The sequence below is a fragment of the Salvelinus alpinus genome, chromosome 9, assembly GCF_045679555.1.
Source record: "Salvelinus alpinus chromosome 9, SLU_Salpinus.1, whole genome shotgun sequence".
Lineage (NCBI taxonomy): Eukaryota > Metazoa > Chordata > Actinopteri > Salmoniformes > Salmonidae > Salvelinus > Salvelinus alpinus.
The window spans coordinates 59,933,764-59,957,155 of NC_092094.1; the positions used below are offsets into that span (position 1 = coordinate 59,933,764).

The window sequence follows — 23,392 nt, forward strand, 5'->3', positions numbered from 1 at the left end:
TAGCAATCTTAATTTTAAAAAAAGGTGTTCTCTTGTCATATACTTGCTACATTTACAATCAATATAGCATTAAAAATAGTTACCCAGATTGCATTTTGGCTGAGTTTTTTCCCCGCAGTGTGATATTGGGTCGTGACTGAGACAACCAGGTTTAAATTTGAGTCCTGAGGCAAAACCAGATGAGTAATGTCTAATGAGCACACACCATTCAGTTCATTAACATTGTCATGGAACCTCTAATCTCTCACAAATAAACTATAGGCCTACAACTGTTCAGACACTACCAATAAACTAAGACACTACCAATGAGATAACTATGTCTAAAAACATACAATTACCTTGACCTCAACTTCAAAGCCGGGAAGCCAGCCATAAGAGATGAAAAGAGCCACTGACATGGTTAAAACCCATTAGTACCTCTTAAAATACACTAACACTTTCTCTTATTCACATCTTTCAAATAGTCCACAGTTCTCCAAGACTAACATTTACACCTGTAACAACTACCTGTCCCCCCCCACCTAGCATTAGCACCCGAATAAGAACCTTGTAGACTCCGTTGTGAACGGTTGGTGGGAAGAGGAGGGGTTCACAGGAAGTTCGTGACAAGTTGATAAGAGCTCTTTAAAAAAGTGCTGTACTTTGCGAATGTGAGCTGTGTAAGAAAGATCCGTGGTTAGCCAACTTCGCATATTCTCAGTTCTTAATTAAACAGTGTCAGTCACAGTCACATGTTTATTTGTGTATTCTGCATCTACAGTTGAAGTCGGAGGTTGACATACACCTTAGCCAAATACAATTAAACTCAGCTTTTCACAATTCCTAATATTTAATCTTAGCAAGAAATCCCTGTTTTAGGTCAGTTAGGATCGCCACTTTATTTTAAGAATGTGAAATGTCAGAATAATAGCAGAGAGCATTATTTATTTCAGCTTTTATTTCATTCATTACATTCTCAGTGGGTCAGAAGTTTACAAACACTCAATTAGTATTTGGTAGCATTGCCTTTAAATTGTTTAACAAGCTTCCCACAATAAGTTGGGTGAATTTTGGCGCATTCCTCCTGACAGAGCTGGTGTAACGGAGTCAGGTTTGTAGGCCTCCTTGCTAGCACAAGCTTTTTCAGTTCTGCCCACAAATTGTCTATCGGATTGAGGTCAGGGCTTTGTGATGGCCACTCTAATACCTTGACTGTGTTGTCTTTAAGCCATTTTTCACAACTTTGGAAGTATGCTTGGGGGTCATTGTACATTTTGAAGACCCATTTGTGACCAAGCTTTAACTTCCTGACTGATGTCTTGAGATGTTGCTTCAATATATCTACATCATTTTCCTTCCCTCATGATGCCATCTATTTTGTGAAGTGCACCAGTCCCTCCTGCAGCAAAGCACCCCCACAACATGATGCTGCCACCACTGCGCTTCATGGTTGGGATGGTGTTCTTCGGCTTGCAAGCCTCCCCCTTCTTCCTCCAAACATAACGATGGTCATTATGGCCAAACAGTTCTATTTTTGTTTCATCAGACCAGAGGACATTTCTCCAAAAAGTACGATCTTTGTCCCCATGTGCAGTTGCAAACCGTAGTCTGTCTTTTTTATAGCGATTTTGGAGCAGTGGCTTCTTCCTTTCTGAGCGGCCTTTCAGATTATGTCGATTTAGGACTCTTTTACTGTTTGATATAGATACTTTTGTACCTGTTTCCTCCAGCATCTTCACAAGGTCCTTTGCTGCTGTTCTGGGATTGATTTGCACTTTTCGCACCAAAGTACGTTTATCTCTAGGAGACAGAAAGCGTCTCCTTCCTGAGTGGTATGATGGCTGCGTGGTCCCATGGTGTTTATACTTGCGTACCATTGTTTGTACAGATGAACATGGTACTTTCATGCGTTTGGAAATTGCTCCCAAGGATGAACCAGACTTGTGGAGGTCTACAATTCAAGGTAGGCCTTGAAATACATCCACAGGTACACCTCCAATTGATGTCAATTAGCCTAACAGAAGCTTCTAAAGCCATAACATCATTAACAAGAAATTTGTGGAGTGGTTGAAAAACAAGTTTTAATGACTCCAACCTAAGTGTATGTACACTTTCGACTTCAACTGTAGATAGATCTGTTTTGAAATGTCCCTAACTTTTTGATAGTGTTTATCTGAGAGAGAGAGAGAGAGAGAGAGAAAGAGAGAGAGAGTGTGTGTATGAACTGTCTGTCTCTGTGTGTGTGCGTGTGTGTGTGTGTATAAACATCCATTCTCCATATTCTAACTCTTACCTCTCCTTGCTGAGGGCCATCCTGGGTGGGTCTAAGTTGGGGTTCTCCATGGACTCCATCTGTGGGCAGCGGAGGAAGTAGTAGAGGGTGTGTAGGGCGTCGGGCAACCAGGAGACAATCTGTTGGGGCCGGGTGTGGCGGGCCGGGCTGAGCCCCGGGCGTACGGAGCTCAACCGCTGCATGTGGTGCATGGCTCTGGACACCAGGTCACCTAGGAAAGAGACATAGGGAGGGAGATGGTGAGGGTGAAGGTGAGATTAGGGCTGTTGCGGTGACCGTATTACCGCCACACCGGCGGACACGAGTCATGAAGGCAGTCAAATTCCATGTGAAAGTTTAGTCAAGGTAACTAGGCTTCTCCAAGCTCTGATGCTGCTGATGGTCATTAGCAGCCTACCAAACTTGCTAACTGCCTGGTTTTCAGCAATATATTGTACCTCTAATTACTATGACATCAATGCAAATGTAATCGAAAATCTAATCGAACACTTCATGAGAGCCCATAAGCTCATGTTGCGCAACATTTCTATAGGTTATGCAATTGCGCGAGGAAACAGAGCGACGGCCTCTACTAAAAAGAGGAGGATCCCATCAGCTTTCTATCGACTAGGCCTACGATATTTATTTCTCAACTTTCCTAATATTAAGCACATTGTTTATCTTTACAACAGAAGTATAGCATACCTGGCTGGCATGAAAATTGTGGCGCAGCAGTCTATGGCACTGCATCTGAGTGCTAGAGGCATCACAACAAACCCTGGTTCGATCCCGGGCTGTATCACACCCGGCCGTGATCAGGAGTCCCATAGGGCGGCGCACAATTGGGAAGAGTTTGGCCGGGGGGGTAGGCCGTCATTGTAAAATAATATGTTTTTTTCTTAACTGAAATGCCTAGTTAAAAGGTTAAATAAAAAATGTTTAAAAAAATTAACAACAGTAAAAGCATCCTGCATTCGCGATTCAAATTTTTTCCCCCACAGCCCCTGTCTCGAGATAGGTGTGTAATAACGGTCCATTCTAAATCAAAACATTTTTTGCACATATATTATTTAGTATAGGTAAAGACAAGATTAAATCAAGAATAGTGTGATGAGTGACAATATTAGCCATTCGGTGAAATTATACAGTGCATTTGGAAAGTATTCAGATCACATGACTTTTCCCACATTTTGTTATGTTACTGCCTTAGTCTAAAATGTATTAAGTTATGTTTTTTCCTCATCAATCTACTCACAATACCACATAATGAGAAAGAAAAAACAGTTTTTTATACATTTTTGAATTTTGGCCCATTTCTCCTAACAGAGCTGGTGTAACTGTGTCAGGTTTTTAGGCCTCCTTGCTTGCACACGCTTTTTCAGTTCAGCCCACAAATTTTCTATAGGGTTGAGGTCAGGGCTTTGTGATGGCCAGTCCAATACCTTGACTTTGTTGTCCTTAAGACATTTTGCCACAACTTTGGAAGTATGCTTGGTGTCATTGTCCATTTGGAAGACCCATTTGCGACCAAGCTTCAACTTCCTGACTGATGTCTTGAGATGTTGCTTCAATATATCCACATCATTTTCCTACCTCCTGATGCCATCTATTTTGTGAAGTACACCAGTCCCTCCTGCAGCAAAGCACCCCCACAACATGAAAAAGCTGCCACCCCCATGCTTCACGGTTGGGATGGTGTTCTTCGGCTTGCAAGCCTCCCCCTTTCATCGGACCAGAGGACATTTCTGCAAAAAGTACGATCTTTGTCCCCATGTGCAGTTGCAAACCGTAGTCAAGCTTTTTTATGGTGGTTTTGGAGCAGTGGCTTCTTCCTTGCTGAGCGGCCTTTCAGGTTATGTTGATATAGGACTCATTTTACTGTGGTTATACATACTTTTGTACCCATTTCCTCCAGCATCTTCACAAGGTCCTTTGCTGTTGTTCTGGGATTGATCTGCACTTTTCGCACCAAAGTACATTCATCTCTAGGAGGCAGAACGCATCTGCTTCCTGAGCGGTATGACGGCTGCGTGGTCCCATGGTGTTTATACTTGCGTACCCTTGTTTGTACAGATGAACGTGGTACCTTCAGGCGTTTGGCAATTACTCCCAAGGATGAACCAGACTTGTGGAGGTCTACAATTATTTGGCTGATTTCTTTTGATTTTCACCATGATGTCAAGCAAAGAGGCACTGAGTGTGAAGGTTAGCCTTGAAATACATCCACAGGTACACCTCTAATTGACTCAAATTATGTCAATTAGACTATCTAAAGCTTCTAAAGCCATGACATCATTTTCTGGAATTTTCCAAGCTGTTTAAAGGCACAGTCAACTTAGTGTATGTAAACTTCTGACCCACCGGAATTGTGATACAGTGAATCATAAGTGAAATAATCTGTCTGTAAACAATTGTTGGAAAAATTACTTGTTTCATGCACACAGTAGATGTCCTAACCAACTTGCCAAAACTATAGTTTGTTAACAAGAAATTTTTGAAGTGGTTGAAAAACAAGTTAATGACTCCAACCTAAGTGTATGTCAACTTCCGACTTCAACTCTACATATAGGTTGAAGTGTGTGAGCAGTAGATACATAAATAACACACACGCACACAGCTAAATGTCCACACACACACACACACGTTCATAAAACACACACACACGCACATAAAACAAACAAACAAACACACCACACAGTATCCGGTGAACCATCTACCACCACAGCAATACTCAGCATTGGCCCCCTAGGCTACGTCATCCAGCAAAGGATTTCCCCCTTTCTTTCCTTAACCCATGACATTATTTTCTTTTCTTAACCGATTAGTAGTGCCATTACCAGTAAGCACAGCCAGACCAACCCAGTCTAAACAATCATTAATCACTAATGACGTTTGCACTTAATGGACTCGTCAGACAATGACTGGAGGGCTTTTCACACTACTGAGCTGAACTGAGTGGTGCCAAACTAAGCTGTACTGAGTTGGCCTGTTTACACACATCCGTCATATAGTTGCTGGAACTATGCTGAATAGGACAAAGTGAAAAGAAAATATCTGAGCCAGCACAGTTTGGTTTGGGTCAGCGTGATAGCCAGGGAATGGGAGTACTAAGTGCAGTGAGGCTACACCAATCACCAGGGTCAATGTAGCCACTGGGCTGCTTCATGGTTATTGAGATAATTCAACCAACAAATGGTAGGTGAGGAGTCAGGTCTCACTGGTGGGTTCCAACTTCCCACTATTCCTTTGATTCCATCTTGAGAGTGTTGGCTAGAGAGACATTGTTTTTTAAAAAACTTTATTAATATGGATTTAGGTGGGTTACAGGTGGGTACAGCATGTTACAGTGCATGACGTCATAGTATTTTACTGTCATTGTTGCCGTTAATTCTCGTTGAAACCACCAGAAGGCATCTTTGAGGGTGTCTTTATGAAGCTTGTTGGCACTTGCTTACTCTCCAAAATAATCCCACAGAGGCCCATGCAGGCCAGACATTTTGATTGCTATAACCTATCTAAAAGAGCATAACAAGTTAATTAATTTCATTGACATGGAGCAACCATAGCCTCAGCTACTATAGCACAGAGATATGCATGACCTTCCTAAATAAAATATGAAGGTATTTCTTTGTGATTGTGTATATTACATTGATTTATTAGACTGGCGGTTATTGGTAGGCTACTCGTTGAGTCCCGGCTTCTACTGTTAATATGGATACTGCGCAGCTGTCACGCCCTGGCCTTAGTATTATTTGTTTTCTTTATTATTTTAGTTAGGTCAGGGTGTGACATGGGGTATGTGTGTGTTTTGGGTGATTATATGGTATAGGGGGTGTTGGTTGTAGTGTATGGGTTTGTGTTGAGTGTATGTGTCTAGGTATGTCTATGGTTGAGTGTAGGTGTTTAGGAAAGTCTATGGTTGCCTGATTTGGTTCTCAATCAGAGACAGCTGGTTATTGTTGTCTCTGATTGGGAGCCATATTTAAGGTAGCCATAGGCTTTTAGGTGTTTGTGGGTAATTGTCTATGTCTAAACGTTAGTAGCGTGTGTGTGTGTGTGTGTGTGTGTGTGTGTGTGTGTGTGTGTGTGTGTGTGTGTGTGTGTGTGTGTGTGTGTGTGTGTGTGTGTGTGTGTGTGTGTGTGTGTGTGTGTGTGCACTTTCGTTTTGTAGCTTCACGGTCGTTTGTTGTTTTGTTAGTTTGTAAAGTGTTTCGTTTCGTGTTTCATCTTCGTCGTTCTAATAAAAGAAGATGTCTTATTTTTCACATGCTGCGTTTTGGTCCTCTCTCTTCACAAGACGATCGTGACAGAATTACCCACCAATCAAGGATCAAGCAGCGTGATCAGTGGCAACAGGAGCAAGGAACAAAGGATTCATGGACATGGGAGGAGATTTTGGATGGAAAGGGACCTTGGGCACAACCGGGAGAATATCGCCTCCCTCGTGAAGAGCTGGAGGCAGCGAAAGCCGAGAGGAGGCGATATGAGGAGGCAGCACGGAGGCAAGGCTGGAAGCCCGCAAGTACAACCCAAAAATTTCTTGGGGGGGGGCTTAGAGGTAGTGGGCCGAGGGCAGGTAGGAGACCTGCGCCCACTTCCCAGGCTAACCGTGGAGAGCGGGAGTACGGGCGGACACCGTGTTACGCAGTAGAGCGCACGGTGTCTCCTGTACGTGTTCATAGCCCGGTGCGGGTTATTCCACCTCCCCGCACTGGTAGGGCTAGATTGGGCATTGAGCCAGGTGCCATGAAGCTGGCTCAACGCGTCTGGTCTCCAGTGCGTCTCCTCGGGCCGGCTTACATGGCACCAGCCTTACGCATGGTGTCCCCGGTTCGCCTACATAGCCCGGTGCGGGTTATTCCACCTCCCCGCACTGGGCGGGCGACGGGGACCATTCAACCAGGTAAGGTTGGGCAGGCTCGGTGCTCAAGGGAGTCAGTACGCCTGCACGGTCCGGTATTTCCGGCGCCACCTCCCCGCCCCAGTCCAGTTCCACCAGTGCCTACACCACGCACCAGGCTTCCAGTGTGTCTCCAGAGCCCTGTTCCTCCTCCACACACTCGTCCAATGGTGCGTGTCTCCCGCCCATTACCACCGGTGCCTACGCCACGCACCAAGTCTCCTGTGCGTCTCCAGAGTCCTGTGCATCCTGTTGCTGCTCCCCGCACTAGCCTTGAAGTGCGTGTCCCCAGCCCGGTACCACCAGTTCCGGCACCACGCACCAGGCCTACAGTGCGCCTCATCCGGCCAGAGCCATCCGTCTCCCCAGTGCTATCTGAGCCATCCGTCTCCCCAGCGCCATCTGAGCCATCCGTCTCCCCAGCGCCATCTGAGCCATCCGTCTCCCCAGCGCCATCTGAGCCATCCGTCTGCCCAGCGCCGTCTGAGCCATCCGTCTGCCCAGTGCCGTCTGAGCCATCCGTCTGTCCCGAGCCGTCAGAGCCGCCCGTCTGTCCCGAGCCGTCAGAGCCGTTCGTCAGTCAGGAGCTGCTAGAGCCGTTCGTCAGACAGGATCTGCCAGAGCCGCCAACCAGACAGGATCTGCCAGAGCCGCCAACCAGACAGGATCTGCCAGAGCCGCCAACCAGACAGGATCTGCCAGAACCGCCAACCAGACAGGATCTGCCAGAGCCGCCAGCGAGCCATGAGCGTCCAGAGCCGCCAGCGAGCCATGAGCGTCCAGAGCCGTCAGCCTGCCATGAGCGTCCAGAGCCGTCAGCCTGCCATGAGCGTCCAGAGCCGTCAGCCTGCCATGAGCGTCCAGAGCCGTCAGCCTGCCATGAGCGTCCAGAGCCGTCAGCCTGCCATGAGCGTCCAGAGCCGTCAGCCTGCCATGGGCGTCCAGAGCCGTCAGCCTGCCATGGGCGTCCAGAGCCGTCAGCCAGCCATGGGCGGCCAGAGCCGTCAGCCAGCCATGGGCGGCCAGAGCCGCCCGCCAGCCATGGGCGGCCAGAGCCGCCCGCCAGCCATGGGCGGCCAGAGTCGCCCGCCAGCCATGGGCGGCCAGAGTCGCCCGCCAGCCATGGGCGGCCAGAGTCGCCCGCCAGCCATTGGCGGCCAGAGTCGCCCGCCAGCCAGAGTCGCCCGCCAGCCATGGGCAGCCAGAGTCGCCCGCCAGCCATGAGCAGCCAGAGTCGCCAGTCAGCCGGGATCGGCTGAATCCGCCAGTCAGCCAGGATCTACCAGAGACACCGAAGCGGATATTGACAATGCTGGAGTGGGGGCCACGTCCCGCACCCGAGCCGCCGCCATATTAGGGCCCACCCCGGACCCTCCCTTTATATGTCAGGTTTTGCGGCCGGAGTCCGCACCTTTTGGGGGGGGTACTGTCACGCCCTGGCCTTAGTATTATTTGTTTTCTTTATTTTAGTTAGGTCAGGGTGTGACATGGGGTATGTGTGTGTTTTGGGTGATTATATGGTATAGGGGATGTTGGTTGTAGTGTATGGGTTTGTGTTGAGTGTATGTGTCTAGGTATGTCTATGGTTGAGTGTAGGTGTTTAGGAAAGTCTATGGTTGCCTGATTTGGTTCTCAATCAGAGACAGCTGGTTATTGTTGTCTCTGATTGGGAGCCATATTTAAGGTAGCCATAGGCTTTAGGTGTTTGTGGGTAATTGTCTATGTCTAAACGTTAGTAGCTTGTGTGTGCACTTTCGTTTTGTAGCTTCACGGTCGTTTGTTGTTTTGTTAGTTTGTGAAGTGTTTCGTTTCGTGTTTCATCTTCGTCGTTCTAATAAAAGAAGATGTCTTATTTTTCACATGCTGTGTTTTGGTCCTCTCTCTCTTCACAAGACGATCGTGACAGCAGCAGACCTTCACGGCGCTTTGAGGATGAAATGACCAGTAAGTTATGTCTTTTTATGATATTTATCTTAATGTAGGCCTACTGCTAAAATACACATATTTCGGTAAATTCAGGGACATGTGGGTTCAAGGTTCTTATTGAAATGAAGTTATTGAAATGACATGGCGCTGTTGGCCTAAGAGTCCTATTTACTGTAGCTGTTTAAGTGTAACTTACTTATTGGCATGAAGGCCTACTTCAATATACAGTATATCAATCAATAATTCATTCATTTGTACATGTCGTCACACAACATCCATGTCTTTAAATACAGTCAAGCATTTTAGATATAAAACGAAATAACAAAGGGAGCCTTGAATAATTAAACAATGAGTAAACCCCAACATGTCGGCTAAAGCGATTGAATTCACTAATGCATTTAATGCATCTTAACTCTTTCTTGAACTCCATTGTTGGTTAAGGGCTTGTAAGTAAGCATTTCACGGCAAGGTCAACACCTGTTTTATTCGGCTCATGTGACAACAAAAATGCATTTTACACTAGCCTAGGTAGGCCTCAGGGTTTTCTTTAGGAAAATATGGCACTGTACCACGTGCCTGGTCGGGAGTAGGCCTAAGACTACCAAGCGACTGCGAATGAAGAGCAAAATAATCAAAACATTTCCACAGCCTAATTGTAGGCTAACCAGTATCCAAACAGAGATTCAGCGAAAATAAAAATTCTGATTGATTTATCAAGACCAGTCCCCAAGCTTGTCTCAAAGCAGCGCAAAACGGTGCTGAAATAGTTGACCAGATGTGGGTAGGCTATTGCTAAAAATCCTAGTATAACAAATTGGATGACTTTGGGTGTTTTGGGTGTAAGAAACAATTTCTTTACTTAAATTGCATTAGCCTACTTTATTGCAATATCTCTATCATTCAGGGACATGTATTCCCATAGTAATTTGTTACAGATCCATCCAGATGTGGTTAGAAAACAGTGCATATGGTGGGCTATGCAAAGAGATGAGGAACGTGACATGCCTCACAAATTAATATTTTAAAGTCGCTAAACTTCGAGTCTATTGTCCTGCTGATAGCCCATTCCAATTTATTGGAAAGACTGCTGAACCATTTACCCGCAGCATTGTTATTCGGTAACATTCCACAAGTAAGTGGTTTAGCAGCCCCCTCCCCGTTTAAGGGGCTCCTAGCCAACTGTGCTTTTTTTTTTCTTCACATTGTTTGTAACTTATTTTTTACATAATGTTGCTGCTACTGTCTCATGACCAAAAATAGCTTCTGGATATCAGAACAGCGATTACTCACCTCAAACTGGACATAAAACCTCTCATCGTCACTCAATGCCTATGTACGTTTGTTTATGTGTAACTCTGTGTTGTTTGTGTCACACTGCTTTGCTTTATCTTGGCCAAGTCGCAGTTGTAAATGAGAACTTGTTCTCAACTGGCCAACCTGGTTAAATAAAATAAAACATTTAATAAAAATAAGTGCATCGACGACGTCATCCCCACAGTGACCGTGCGTACATATCTCAACCAGAGGTATGTCTTGCTAGCACAGACTGGAATATGTTCAGGGATTCATCCAATGGCATTGAGGAGTATACCACCTCAGTCACCGGCTTCATCAATAAGTGTATCAACAACGTCATCCCCACAGTGACCGTACGTACATACCCTAACCAGAAGCCATTACAGGCAACATCCGCACCGAGCTAAAGGCTAGAGCTGCCGCTTTCAAGCAGCGGGACACTAATCCGGACACCTATAAGAAATCCCACTATGCCCTCAGACGAACCATAAAACAGGCAAAGCATCAATACAGGACTAAGATTGAATCCTACTACACCAGCTGTGACGTTCGTCGGAAATGGCATGGTTTGCAAACTATTAAGGACTACAAAGGAAAACCCAGCTGAGAACTGCCCAGTGACGCTAGCCTACCAGACAAGCCTTTTATGCTCGCTTCGAGGCAACACTGAAGCGTACATGAGAGCACCAGCTGTTCCGGATGACTATCGGATCCTGGACTTCCTGACCGGCTGCCCCCAGGTGGTAAGGGTAAGCAACAACACATCTGCCACACTGATCCTCAACACTGGGACCCTCAGGTGTGCGTGCTTAGTCCCCTCCTGTACTCCCTTTCCACCCACAACTGCGTAGCCAAACACAAATCAAACACCATCATTACGTTTGCTGACGTCACAACAAAGGTTGGCCTGATTACCGACAACGATGATACAGCCTATAGGGAGGTCAGAGACCTGTGGTGTGGTGCCAGGACAACAACCAATGTGAACAAGACAAAGGAGCTGATCGTGGACTAGAGCAAAAGGTGAGCCGAACAGGCCCCCATTGACATTGGCAGGGCTGTAGTGGAGCGGGTCGAAAGGTTCATGTTCCTTGGTGTCCACATCACCAACAAATGATAATGGTATCTGTAAAAGGTATTTGTCAGCCCACGTTCGGAGCTGAGTAGGCCTAAACGCCCACATGGAGACTGTTCATTCAGTTGCTGATGACTTTTCCCTATGTGTGTACACTATGAAACTCACAGAGACACACACACACACATACACAGGGATACACAGGTATCAGTGGCGGTCGGTGCTGTTAAAGATGAGCTATAATTAATTTTCCATTCACCCAGTTCAATGTAACATTGATAGGTTTAGGCTACTACATGATACAAACATTTCCCCTATACCCATTCATGAGGTTGCTACATCTAAAAAATATATTGTAATCCACACAGTGACCCATTCAATACCGTCTTGTACACTCTTGCCTGCATCTAGCTGATCTAAGGCATAATCATTAGTTCAACAGTTGCAAACAAGAGTTTCTTTTGGACAAATTCAGGTCTTGTCACTACAGGGGGTGCTGTTTCAACTTCGACATTTAGCGTTCCCAAATTAAACTGCCTCGTACTCAATTCTTGCTCGTACAATATGCATATTATTATTACTATTGGATAGAAAACAATCTCTAGTTTCTAAAACCGTTTGAATTATGTCTGTGGGTGGAACAGAACTCTTTCTGCAGCGAGATTCATGACAGGAACTGCGAAGGTCTAAACTAGACTCTGTTCTCAGATCAGTTTAAAGGTCTGTATGTGTCCTATGGGTCGACATGAACTGCACCCGCCTTCCCCTGGATGTCAGTAACCAATGAGAAGTGGAATGGTGTTTCTACGTATTTCTCAGAGCTTATAAAGCCCCAAGGAACGAAGTGCGCTCTCTTTTCGACTTCCGCCATTACGCAAAGCAAGACCTCAGGATAGCATTTTGAAACGCTCAGTTATCGGCCTTAGATATGTCCGTCTGTAATTTAATTCGATATAGGTGTTAGAAACATCATAACGAAGTTATTTTAAACCGAGTTATATCAGTTTATGCGAGTATATTGCTATTTTCGGAATTTCCTTAGTATTGCGTTTTGAGGATTTGGGCATGTTGTGGCCACATAGCTATTGTTAGCTGCTAATTCCGAAGTTGAAGACGACGTTTTACAACCAAGCAACGATTCTTTTGGACAAAGGACACCTTGCCCAAGATTCTGATGGAAGCTCGTCCAAAAGTAAGAACTATTTATGATGTTATTCTGTATTTATGTGGAAAAATGTAAAAGTGTTTGGTCGCCATTATTGCGGCACTGGTCTGGCTGTAACGCACACTGTATGTCTAGTAACGTTAATTTTAAAAATCTAACACAGCGATTGCATTAAGAACTAATTTATCTTTCATTAGCTGTCCAACTTGTATTTTTTTAGTCAAGTTTATGAATAGTTTTCGATTAGAATAGGTGCTAATCCAAGATGGCGCCGGACAGAATGCTCTAAGTTTTGGCCACTATTCTCATTGTATAACCACGATTTGTGCCGCTAAATATGCACATTTTCGAACAAACTATATATGCATTGTGTAATATGATGTTATAGGACTGTCATCTGAAGAATTCTGAGAAGGTTAGTGAAAAAATTAATATATTTTGGTGACTTATACTAATCGCTATGTTTTTGCTTGAATCAATGCTGTTGTGATGTTTGCTATTGTGGTAAGCTAATATAACGTTATATTATGTTTTCGCTGTAAAACACTTAGAAAATCTGAAATATTGTCTGGATTCACAAGATCTGTGTCTTTCAATTGCTGTACGCTGTGTATTTTTAAGAAATGTTTTATGATGAGTAATTAGGTAATACACGTTGCTCTCTGTAGTTATTCTAGTCGCTTTGGTGAGTTTTGTGATAGTGGCTGCAATGGTAAACTATGATTTATACCTGAAATATGCAAATTTTTCTAACAAAACATATGCTATACAATAAATATGTTATCAGACTGTCATCTGATGAAGTTTTTTCTTGGTTAGTGGCTATTTATATCTTTATTTGGTCGAATTAGTGATGGCTACCTATGCAGGGAAAAATGGTGGACAAAAAAAAGTTGTGTCTTTTGCTATGGTGGTTAGCTAATAGAAATACATATTTTGTCTTCCCTGTAAAACATTTAAAGAATCGGAAATGATGGCTGGATTCACAAGATCTGTATCTTTCATTTGGTGTCTTGGACTTGTGATTTCATGAACATTTTATTATATGATATCCCTGTAGCTTTAGGCTAGGCTATGCTAGTCTGCTTTTTTGATGGGGGGATCCCGGATCCGGGTTTGTGACTCGTTAGAGGTTAATCCCTGTTTCGTTCCGTTTGCCTTCGTTTAAGAATCGGCAGAATGAATACACCCCTGAACACAGCAAACACAGTTGACTTCCATCACAGCCACATACAATCAGCATGATTATTTGCTAGTTGAATAATTCCTTTTCGAATCTACGTGTTCTCCTCCTCTCACATTTTTTCCTTCGCTTGTGGACTTCAGTGCACCATACAACAGCTGTCTCTGACCAGGCGAAGACAGAGAAAGACAATAGTTGAACAGTTTTAAACAAATACATTTCTTCAACTGAAGGAGAGGAGAGAGACAGAGCTAGCTATATTTTGTTGTATTTTTTTACTTTCACTTACCTAGCTAGCTGATGCAGTTAACAAATTTAGCCTACTCAAACACCTGGCTCAAACAGAGAGGGATGCTATGTTAGCTGGCTATGGCTATCCAACACTGGAACTCTTCCATGGTAAACTTTTGTTTTTTAAATGTATTGCCACCGGGGCGTGATTGTAGCGGGTTTATTAACACGTTAGTTCTAGTAGCTAGCTATGTTGTCTATGACGTTAGGTGGCAACTCTAACCACTACACACAGCCTACATCGTTGCCACCTAACGTTATAGACAACATAGCTAGCTACTAGAACTAACGTGTTAATAAACCCGCTACAATCACGCAGTACAGTGTACAGCAAGCAGTTTAGCAGTTACATCTGCGGGCCCCGGTGGCAATACATTTAAAAAACAAAAGTTTACCATGGAAGAGTTCCAGTGTTGGATAGCCATAGCCAGCTAACATAGCATCCCTCTCTGTTTGAGCCAGGTGTTTGAGTAGGCTAAATTTGTTAACTGCATCAGCTAGCTAGGTAAGTGAAAGTAAAAAAAATACAACAAAATATAGCTAGCTCTGTCTCTCTCCTCTCCTTCAGTTTGAAGAAATGTATTTGTTTAAAACTGTTCAACTATTGTCTTTCTCTGTCTTTGATTCAACTACTCACCACATGTTATGCACTGCAGTGCTCGCTAGCTGTAGCTTATGCTTTCAGTACTAGATTCATTCTCTGATACTTTGATTGGGTCAACAACATGTCAGTTCATACTGCAAAAGCTCTGATTGGTGTTAGCCGGAGGACACATTAACCTTAGTGCTACCCCACAGAGTGCTGTTGAGGCTAATGTAGACCTTCATTGCAAAACAGTGTGTTTTAATCAATTATTTGGTGACATTAATATATTTAGTATAGTTTTATCTAAAAAGGAAACATTGTATTCACTGAGGAGGATAGTCATCCCCTTCCTCCTCTGAGGAGCATCCACTGACAGGCATACATACACAAAAACACACACATAAAACCCCCCCCCCCACACACACACACACACACACACACACACACACACCAGATAACCCCCCCGGTAGTACCCAGAGTAGGGGAACGAGAAAACATCCTAGTGCGTGACCATGGAGGGGGGCGTCTATGAGAAGAGGGGACTGGTGAAACTCACCCCTCAGTAGGCCAGGCACCGTGAGGGGGAAAGGGGAGAGAGGCATGGGGGGTGAGAGGCAGGGTCATGTTTAGGATCATGTAGCACACATTTAACATAATTACCCTTATAGGTTAATCTCTAACCTGATCACCGTTGAGTGGGAGGATGCCTGGAAGCCAGGAATGGGGGTAGGAGGAGAGAGGGGCTGGTGAAGGGGTACCATAGGGAGTCAAGTCCTCCAAAAAAAGCCAGAGCCTACTTGTAGCTGAAGGGCTCAATTGTGTTCCCACCAACCGGCCCCCTCCATGGGGGCTCAGAGGAATTCTACCCCAGGACGGAGAGCCTCTCTCTGGCATCCCAGCCCTTATATATCCCCTGGGGATTCAGGGCTTCCACAGGTCTTGAGGATATGAAATACAGCATTATTGGATTCCATGTAATATTGGATGGATTCCTGCCTCAGAACGTGGGAGCCAATGAGGCTGTTTCTGTTCAAAACATGTCAACAACCCAACCCACCCAGTAACAGTAGGGTAGAGAAGCATATGGTGTTAGAATCTTATGTTTTACCGCTACAAGGATACTAGTTCACAATGTTGTGGCTGTACTAGATATGATGGGAAGAAATTAATAACATAACAGGTATTTGTTGATGTGAATTTTCAAAAAGACACGTATAGCCAAAATCTCTGTGATCCTATGCTTTACATGTAGTGCAAAAGCACTGTGCAATGTCCCAAAAATATAATAAACGTCATTATAACCTGAGCGGGGTGATCATTTGAAACTTCTCTTCAATAATGTGCATTATAAGGAGGCTTTTAGTCAACTATGTTAAAAAATAAGTAAAACAATAAAAAGTTGCCTCTTTATATTTAACATTGTTGAATAAAAGTTTGTAATTAAATCACTCAGATTATATGGTCATTTCTGTAGTATGAAAATATATCCCATCGGCTCTTCTTATCTTACTATCCCTTTAGCGTTAGCCTGTTTCAAGCACGCCATGTTCCACTAACAAAGTCATTCTCTTATTCTAACACCAGTGTTTACCAAATGTTGGATTGGAGAACCAGTGGTGGGCCGCAGCTAAATCCCTTTGGGTTGCCGCTGGTTTACAGCTGGGATTCTGGCTACAAAACAATTACTTCGGTTTGTTTACTCAGTGGCTTAAAAGAACATTCTAGAAGATTGAGTGGGATTATTTGCTACTACCCCAACCTACCTCATTATGTTATTCACTTTACCTCTCTGTGTCTCTCTCCGTTTCTGCCTCTCTCGCTCTCATGTCCCTGTCTCACCCTCTGCTTCTGTCATGTTAAATGTACTACAAGCTCTATGCAGACACACGATTAGGAGTGTTGCAGAATCCACCCAAAAATGTATTTTGTTTAGAAGTAATAACTAGTGATTACAGGCTATTGTGAAATGGTAGAACCTGCTGTAGCCAGCTAGCTAGCCATGTGTTTTTTTACTCCATGACCAAAACAAGATGACGTTCTATTTTTAGCTGATATGGGAATGAATACACAAGCAGCATATCAAACTGGGATAATGTTTTAGGTTACACCGGCAGTATAAATCTGATATTTCACATGGGAAGCTAAAAAGGCTAGCTATCGTGCTAGCTTTTTAGACAGGCTGCCAGCTAGCTACTACTCGCAAAGGGACTCTTCCTTGCTTTCACAAAATCTAAAGACACACGTTTCTTTTTGCTTTATCATGTTACCAAAAGGTGTCCACTACTCCAAAAAAATCCATCCCACTCCACCCACAGATCAACTGAGTGAAGCTTGTAGTAACCTTAGGATCATGCTTTAACTTATGTTTGCCATTGTACTAGTATACTGGTATACGCTAATATACCATGAGTTATTAACCTTTTTTGAATTGTGGCATACCCTTAAATACAATATAAAAACCAACTATTTCCACTATCCACCAGCTTTTTTTATTTTATTTCTCACTGGTTGAGAAAAAAATCAACTCTACCCTCCACAAGGCCCCATGTTTAGTTTGTGTGTGCGCCCGCTCGGTCAACTAAGTCCAGTTCAGTCCAGCCCAGGACTCCAGCAGGATTGGCGTCTTCCATACAGATGCCCCAGTGTCTGCCCTGTCTCCTGGGCAAGGCGTGCCAACCCCATGTGTGTGTGGAGGTCTGGAGTGTGCCTGCCCGCTGAGAGCTCAGACCAGCGCCATAGCACAGGAGACACATTACACAAAGAGTGCACTCAGAGAGGGAAAGAGTGTGTGTGTTTTTCTTAAAACACCCGACAACCGGCCTGTGTGTGTGTGTGTGTGTGTGTTTCAAGTTGTATTGTCACATGCACAGGATACAGTACAGTGACATGCTTAACTTGCGAGCTCTTTCCCAAAAATGCACAATAAAGGAAGTAATATAGATAAGAAATAAAACAAATGTGAACTGCAAGAGAAGAAAAAAAAGAAAAGAAACACGAGAATGCAGTAACAGGTCTTATAGTATACACAGCTCAGTGCAGTGCCAGTACCGTTACTACAATGTGCAGGGGTAGGGTTGCAAAGGGAAGTTATATTCATTGAAACTTTTGAACTTTACCAGTAAACTACCAGGATTTTGCTATATTTCAAGGATTTTATGTAATCTATCACATGACATCAAGTGGCCCTTTTAGGTACTTCAGATTATCACAGGTGTCTGCAATAATCTCTGGCCCTCTGTGTGCCTTGATCAAATGTAAAATATTTGAAATAATTATTATAATAATAATAAGGACAAAGCTGTAAAACATTATCCTAAATATCAACCATCAATTTAGTGAATATCATTGGTGTTTAATATGACGATTTCAGCACGAAATAGGCTTTTATTGACAATTACATGAAGTTGATGTAAAGAGTCAATATTTGCAGTGTTGACCCTTCTTTTTCAAGATCTCTGCAATCCGCCATGGCATGCTGTCAATTAACTTCTGGGCCACATACTGACTGATGGCAGCCCATTCTTGCATAATCAATGCTTGGAGTTTGTCAGAATTTGTAGGTTTTTGTTTGGCCACCTGCCTCTTGAGGATTGACCACAAGTTCTCAATGGGATTAAGGTCTGGGGAGTTTCCTGGAAATAGACCCAAAATATCAATGTTTTGTTCCCTGAGCCACTTAGTTATCCATTTTGCCTTATGGCAAGGTGCCCCATCATGCTGGAAAATGCATTGTTCGTCACCAAACTGATCCTGGATGGTTGGGAGAAGTTGCTCTCGGAGGATGTGTTGGTACCATTCTTTATTCATGGCTGTGTTCTTAGGCAAAATTGTGAGTGAGCCCACTCCCTTGGCTGAGAAGAAACGCCACACATGAATGGTCTCAGGATGCCTTACTGTTGGCATGACACAGGACTGATGGCAGCCCTCACCTTGTCTTCTCCGGACAAGCTTTTTTCCGGATGCCCCAAACAATCGGAAAGGGGATTCATCAGAGAAAATGACTTTACCCCAGTCCTCAGCAGTCCAATCCCTGTACATTTTGCAGAATATCAGTCTGTCCCTGATGTTTTTCCTTGAGAGAAGAGGCTTCTTTGCTGCCCTTCTTGACACCAGGCCATCCTCCAAAAGTTTTAGTGAAACAGATGATATTGCAATTACGAATGTCTATTTGTCGGCAAATACGTGACCGAATGTCATCCATCTTGTTATTAGGTGACTGAACATTGGCCTTTAAAATGGACTGATGTGGTGGCCGGTTTTCCCTTCACCTCGGTCTCACCAGTACGCTCGCTCTCCTGCCTCTTTCACGGTCGGAGCCTGCAAGACTGTAACCATACGATACAGCGCCATCTTATCTTGTGTGTGTGTGTGAGCATAATTTTTTTCTCTAAATGCCTTACTAACCGTCAGTGTGTGTATGAACGTAGCCTTGTCTTGTAGGGACAAACAGCAGAGTGTTCAGTCAGTTTCGAAGAGGAAACCTACCCCTCCCTCACCCTCAGCCCCCCTACACTCTCAATCCTCCCCCCTCCACCTTTCCATCACTTCCCCCCCTCACTCTGTCCTTCCTTTCCTCCACACCCCCATCCTCTACCTTTCCATTGCCACCCCTCCCTCACTCTAATCTTCCCTTTACACACACACGCCCTACTCCATCTTCTACCTTTATGCCTCAGCCTTCTATCCCCCCCTCCCCTCCATCATTATCCCTCTACTTCTCTTCCACCTTTCCATTCCCGTCTGTCCCTATGGACTCTTTTCAACCCTGCCAGCCCTGACTCTAAACAAACCTCCACAGGTACAGTATGTGTGTGTGACGTTTACCGCCAACAGAGAGCCCTTCACACACTGTATCACATTTCCTGGCTTTCCTCACGACAAGAGTGCCTTGAAATTTGCCAATGCCTGGAAAAAATCACAACTCAATGTCCTCAGTTTATCTCAACAGTACTCAACAGTTCTTCCAGATTTCCCTCACAGCTCACACTGGTTCCACAGATTCAGCTGGTTTTCTGCTGACACCAGCTATATCAGAAAAGGGATGTTCCAAATTGGCACTTTATTCCCTATGTAGTGCACTAGTTTTGACCAGAGCCTGTAGTGCACTACACAGTGAATTCTGAAAGTATTCAGACCCCTTTCCCTTTTCCACATTTTATTATGTTACAGCCTTATTCTAAAATGGATAATAAAAAATAAACTCAATCTACACACAATTCCCCATAATGACGAAGTGAAAACAGGTTTTTAGAAATTTTAATTGAAAACAAAAATGCCTTAAGTATTCAGACCCTTTGCTATGAGACTAGAAATTGAGCTCAGGTGCATCCTGTTTCCATTGATCATCCTTGGAGTCCACCTGTGGTAAATTCAATTGATTGGACATGATTTGGAAAGGTGCACACCTGTCTATACAAGGTCCCACAGTTGACAGTGCATGTCAGAGCAAAACCCGAGCCATGTGGTCGAAGGAATTGTCCGTAGAGCTCCGAGACAGGAGGCACAGATCTTCCCCAGATCTGTCGAGGCACAGAAGGGTACCAAAACATTTCTGCAGCATTGCAGGTCCCAAGGAACACAGTGGCCTCCATAATTCTTAAATGGAAGAAGTTTGGAAACAACAAGATTCTTCCTAGATCTGGCCGCACGGCCAAACTGAGCAATCGGGGGAGAAGGACCTTGGTCAGGGAGGTGACCTAGAATCTGATGGTCACTCTAACAGAGCTCCAGACTTCCTCTGTGGAGATGGGAGAACCTTCCAGAAGGACAAGCATCTCTACAGCACTCCAGCTATTAGGCCTTTATGTTAGAGTTGCCAGACGGAAGGCACACCTCCGTAAAAGGCACATGACAACCTGCTTGAAGTTTGCCAAAAGTAATCTAAAGGACTCTCAGACCATAAAAAAACAACATTCTCTGGTCTGATGTAACCAAAATTGAACTATTTTGCCTGAATGCCAAGCGTCACGTCTGGAGAAAACCTGGCACCATCCCTACAGTGAAGCATGGTGGAGGCAGCATTATGCTGTGGGGATTTTTTTCAGCAGCAGGGACCGGGAGACTAGTCAGGATCAAACTAAAGATGAACGGAGCAAAACACAGAGAGATCCTTGATAAAAACCTGCTCCAGAGCACTCAGGACCTCAGACTGGGGCAAAGGTTCACCTTTCAACAGGACAATGACCCTAAGCACACAGCCAAGATAACGCAGGAGTGGCTTCGGGACAAAAACCTGTTTTTCCTTTGTCGTTATGGGGTATTTTGTGTAAATTGATGAGGGGGGAAAAAACTATTTATTCCATTTTAGAATAAGGCTGTAACGTAACAAAAGGTCTACAATTCAAGATTCTCTCTCTATATATATATATATATATATATATATACAGTGGGGAGAAGAAGTATTTGATACACTGCCGATTTTGCAGGTTTTCCTACTTACAAAGCATGTAGAGGTCTGTAATTCTTATCATAGGTACACTTCAACTGTGAGAGACGGAATCTAAAACAAAATCCAGAAAATCACATTGTATGATTTTTAAGTAATTAATTTGCATTTTATTGCATGACATTACAGGCTGACTACACAGCTCATGTCGCGTGCGCGAGTGTTACAAAATAAATTGAGAAATCTATATTATTAAATTATTGCACCCACACTGCTCGCGCGCGTCCCTTTTGCCAACGGCTAAAATAGAAGTCAGTTCTATTTGTGACGCAAATCGCGCCGCAAGTCCTGCTTCTCCCATCTCCTCATTGGTTTATAGAAGCAGGTACCCACGTGCCATTGGTTATACTCACGTGGGTGACTGAAAGATGAACGAGGTCGGTGGCGGTACTGCACCTCATTTATGAAAGTTGCCAATCGCAATATAAAGTCAAGAGAAGAAAAACCCTGGAAGGAGGAGAGATGACTACAAACGATTCGGTTGACCTTTTTGTGTGGATTAATTGGCAGAGTAGAAGACCTTGAGCATTTCAGGTAAAATAACAACTCAATGTTCATATCCCAGAACAAATAAGCTAGCAACATCAAGCTAGCTAAATAGGACAAGTTAGCTAGCAACTGCAAGCTAGCTAGCTAAATTGACATACATGTTTAATGCTTATCGACCTGTCCCCAAATTAATCTAATTGGTTCAGAGTTTGTTTTGATATTTTAACCTGCGTGTCATGATCGCGTTTGGTGTGGAGGGACAAAATACATCTATGCACGATGGCGCACGCGCAAAGCCGGTTTGGGTTTCGTGTTAGAAATTCACAACCAAGAAGTCAAATCAACTGAAGCAACATAACAGTAGTGTTGACTGAAAATGTCAAGTTCAGATGACAACTTTAGGGGGGAGGATCTTATTAGAATTAGCACCCCCACAACATGATGCTGCCTCCCTCGTGCTTCACGGTTGGGATGGTGTTCTTCGGCTTGCAAGCCTCCCCCTTTTTCCTCCAAACATAACGATGGTCATTATGGCCAAACAGTTCTATTTTTGTTTCATCAGACCAGAGGACATTTCTGCAAAAAGTACAATCTTTGTCCCCATATGCAGTTGCAAACCGTAGTCTGGCTTTTTTTATGGTGGTTTTGGAGCAGTGGCTTCTTCCTTGCTGAGCGGCCTTTCAGGTTATGTCGATTATAGGACTAATTTTACTGTGGATATAGATACTTTTGTACCTGTTTCCTCCAGCATCTTCACAAGGTCCTTTGCTGTTGTTCTGGGATTGATTTGTACTTTACGACCCAAAGTACGTTAATCTCTAGGAGACAGAACGCGTCTCCTTCCTGAGCGGTATGACGGCTGCGTGGTCCCATGGTGTTTATACTTGCGTACTATTGTTTGTACAAATGAGCGTGGTACCTTCAGGGGTTTGGAAATTGTTCTCAAGGATGAACCAGACTTGTGGAGGTCTACACATTTTTTTCTGAGGTCTTGGCTGATATTTTTTGATTTTCTCATAATGTCAAGCAAAGACGCACTGAGTTTGAAGGTAGGCCTTGAAATACATCCGCAGGTGCACCTCCAAATGACTCAAATGATGTCAATTGGCCTAGCAGAAGCTTCTAAAACCATGACATAATTTTCTGGAATTTTCCAAGCTGTTTAAAGGCACAGTCAACTTAGTGTATGTAAACTTCTGACCACTGGAATTATGATACAGTGAAATAATCTGTCTGTAAACAATTGATGTAAAAATGACTTGCTTCATGGACAAAGTAGATGTCCTAACCGACTTGCAAAAACTATAGTTTGTTAACAAGAAATTTGTGGAGTGGTTGAAAAACGAGTTTTAATGACTCCAACCTAAGTGCATGTAAACTTCCGACTTCAACTGTAGGTACGTGGTTGCAAAGGGCATCAGTGTCTTAACAGCGCGATTTGCCAATGCAGGATACTCTGAGCGCAGCCCAATCCAGAAATCTGGCAGTGGCTTCTGATTAAATTCAATTTTTACAGAACCGCTTGTTGCAATTTCGATGAGGCTCTCTTGTTCAGATATCGGTAAGTGGACTGGAGGCAGGGCATGAAAGGGATAACGAATCCAGTTGTTTGTGTCATCCGTTTCGGGAAAGTACCTGCGTAATTGCGCACCCAACTCACTCAGGTGCGTAAGCTTGAGTTCATTTGCACACAAAAAAATCATACACAGATAGGCCAGTCGTGTGAGAAACTCGTCATCATGCAAGAGGTCAGACAAGTGAAAATTATGGTCAGTAAACAAAACT

General features: G+C 43.9%; 1 protein-coding gene across 1 annotated transcript in view; it reads right to left on the reverse strand.

Moving 5' to 3' along the window:
• The window catches only part of abtb2b (ankyrin repeat and BTB (POZ) domain containing 2b), a 139,229-nt gene that overhangs the window by 39,168 nt on the left and 76,669 nt on the right, over positions 1-23,392 (reverse strand). The window contains exon 3 of the mRNA XM_071326837.1: positions 2,273-2,483. Within this exon, the coding sequence (XP_071182938.1) occupies positions 2,273-2,483 (211 nt within the window). The remainder of the gene's footprint in view (positions 1-2,272; positions 2,484-23,392) is intronic.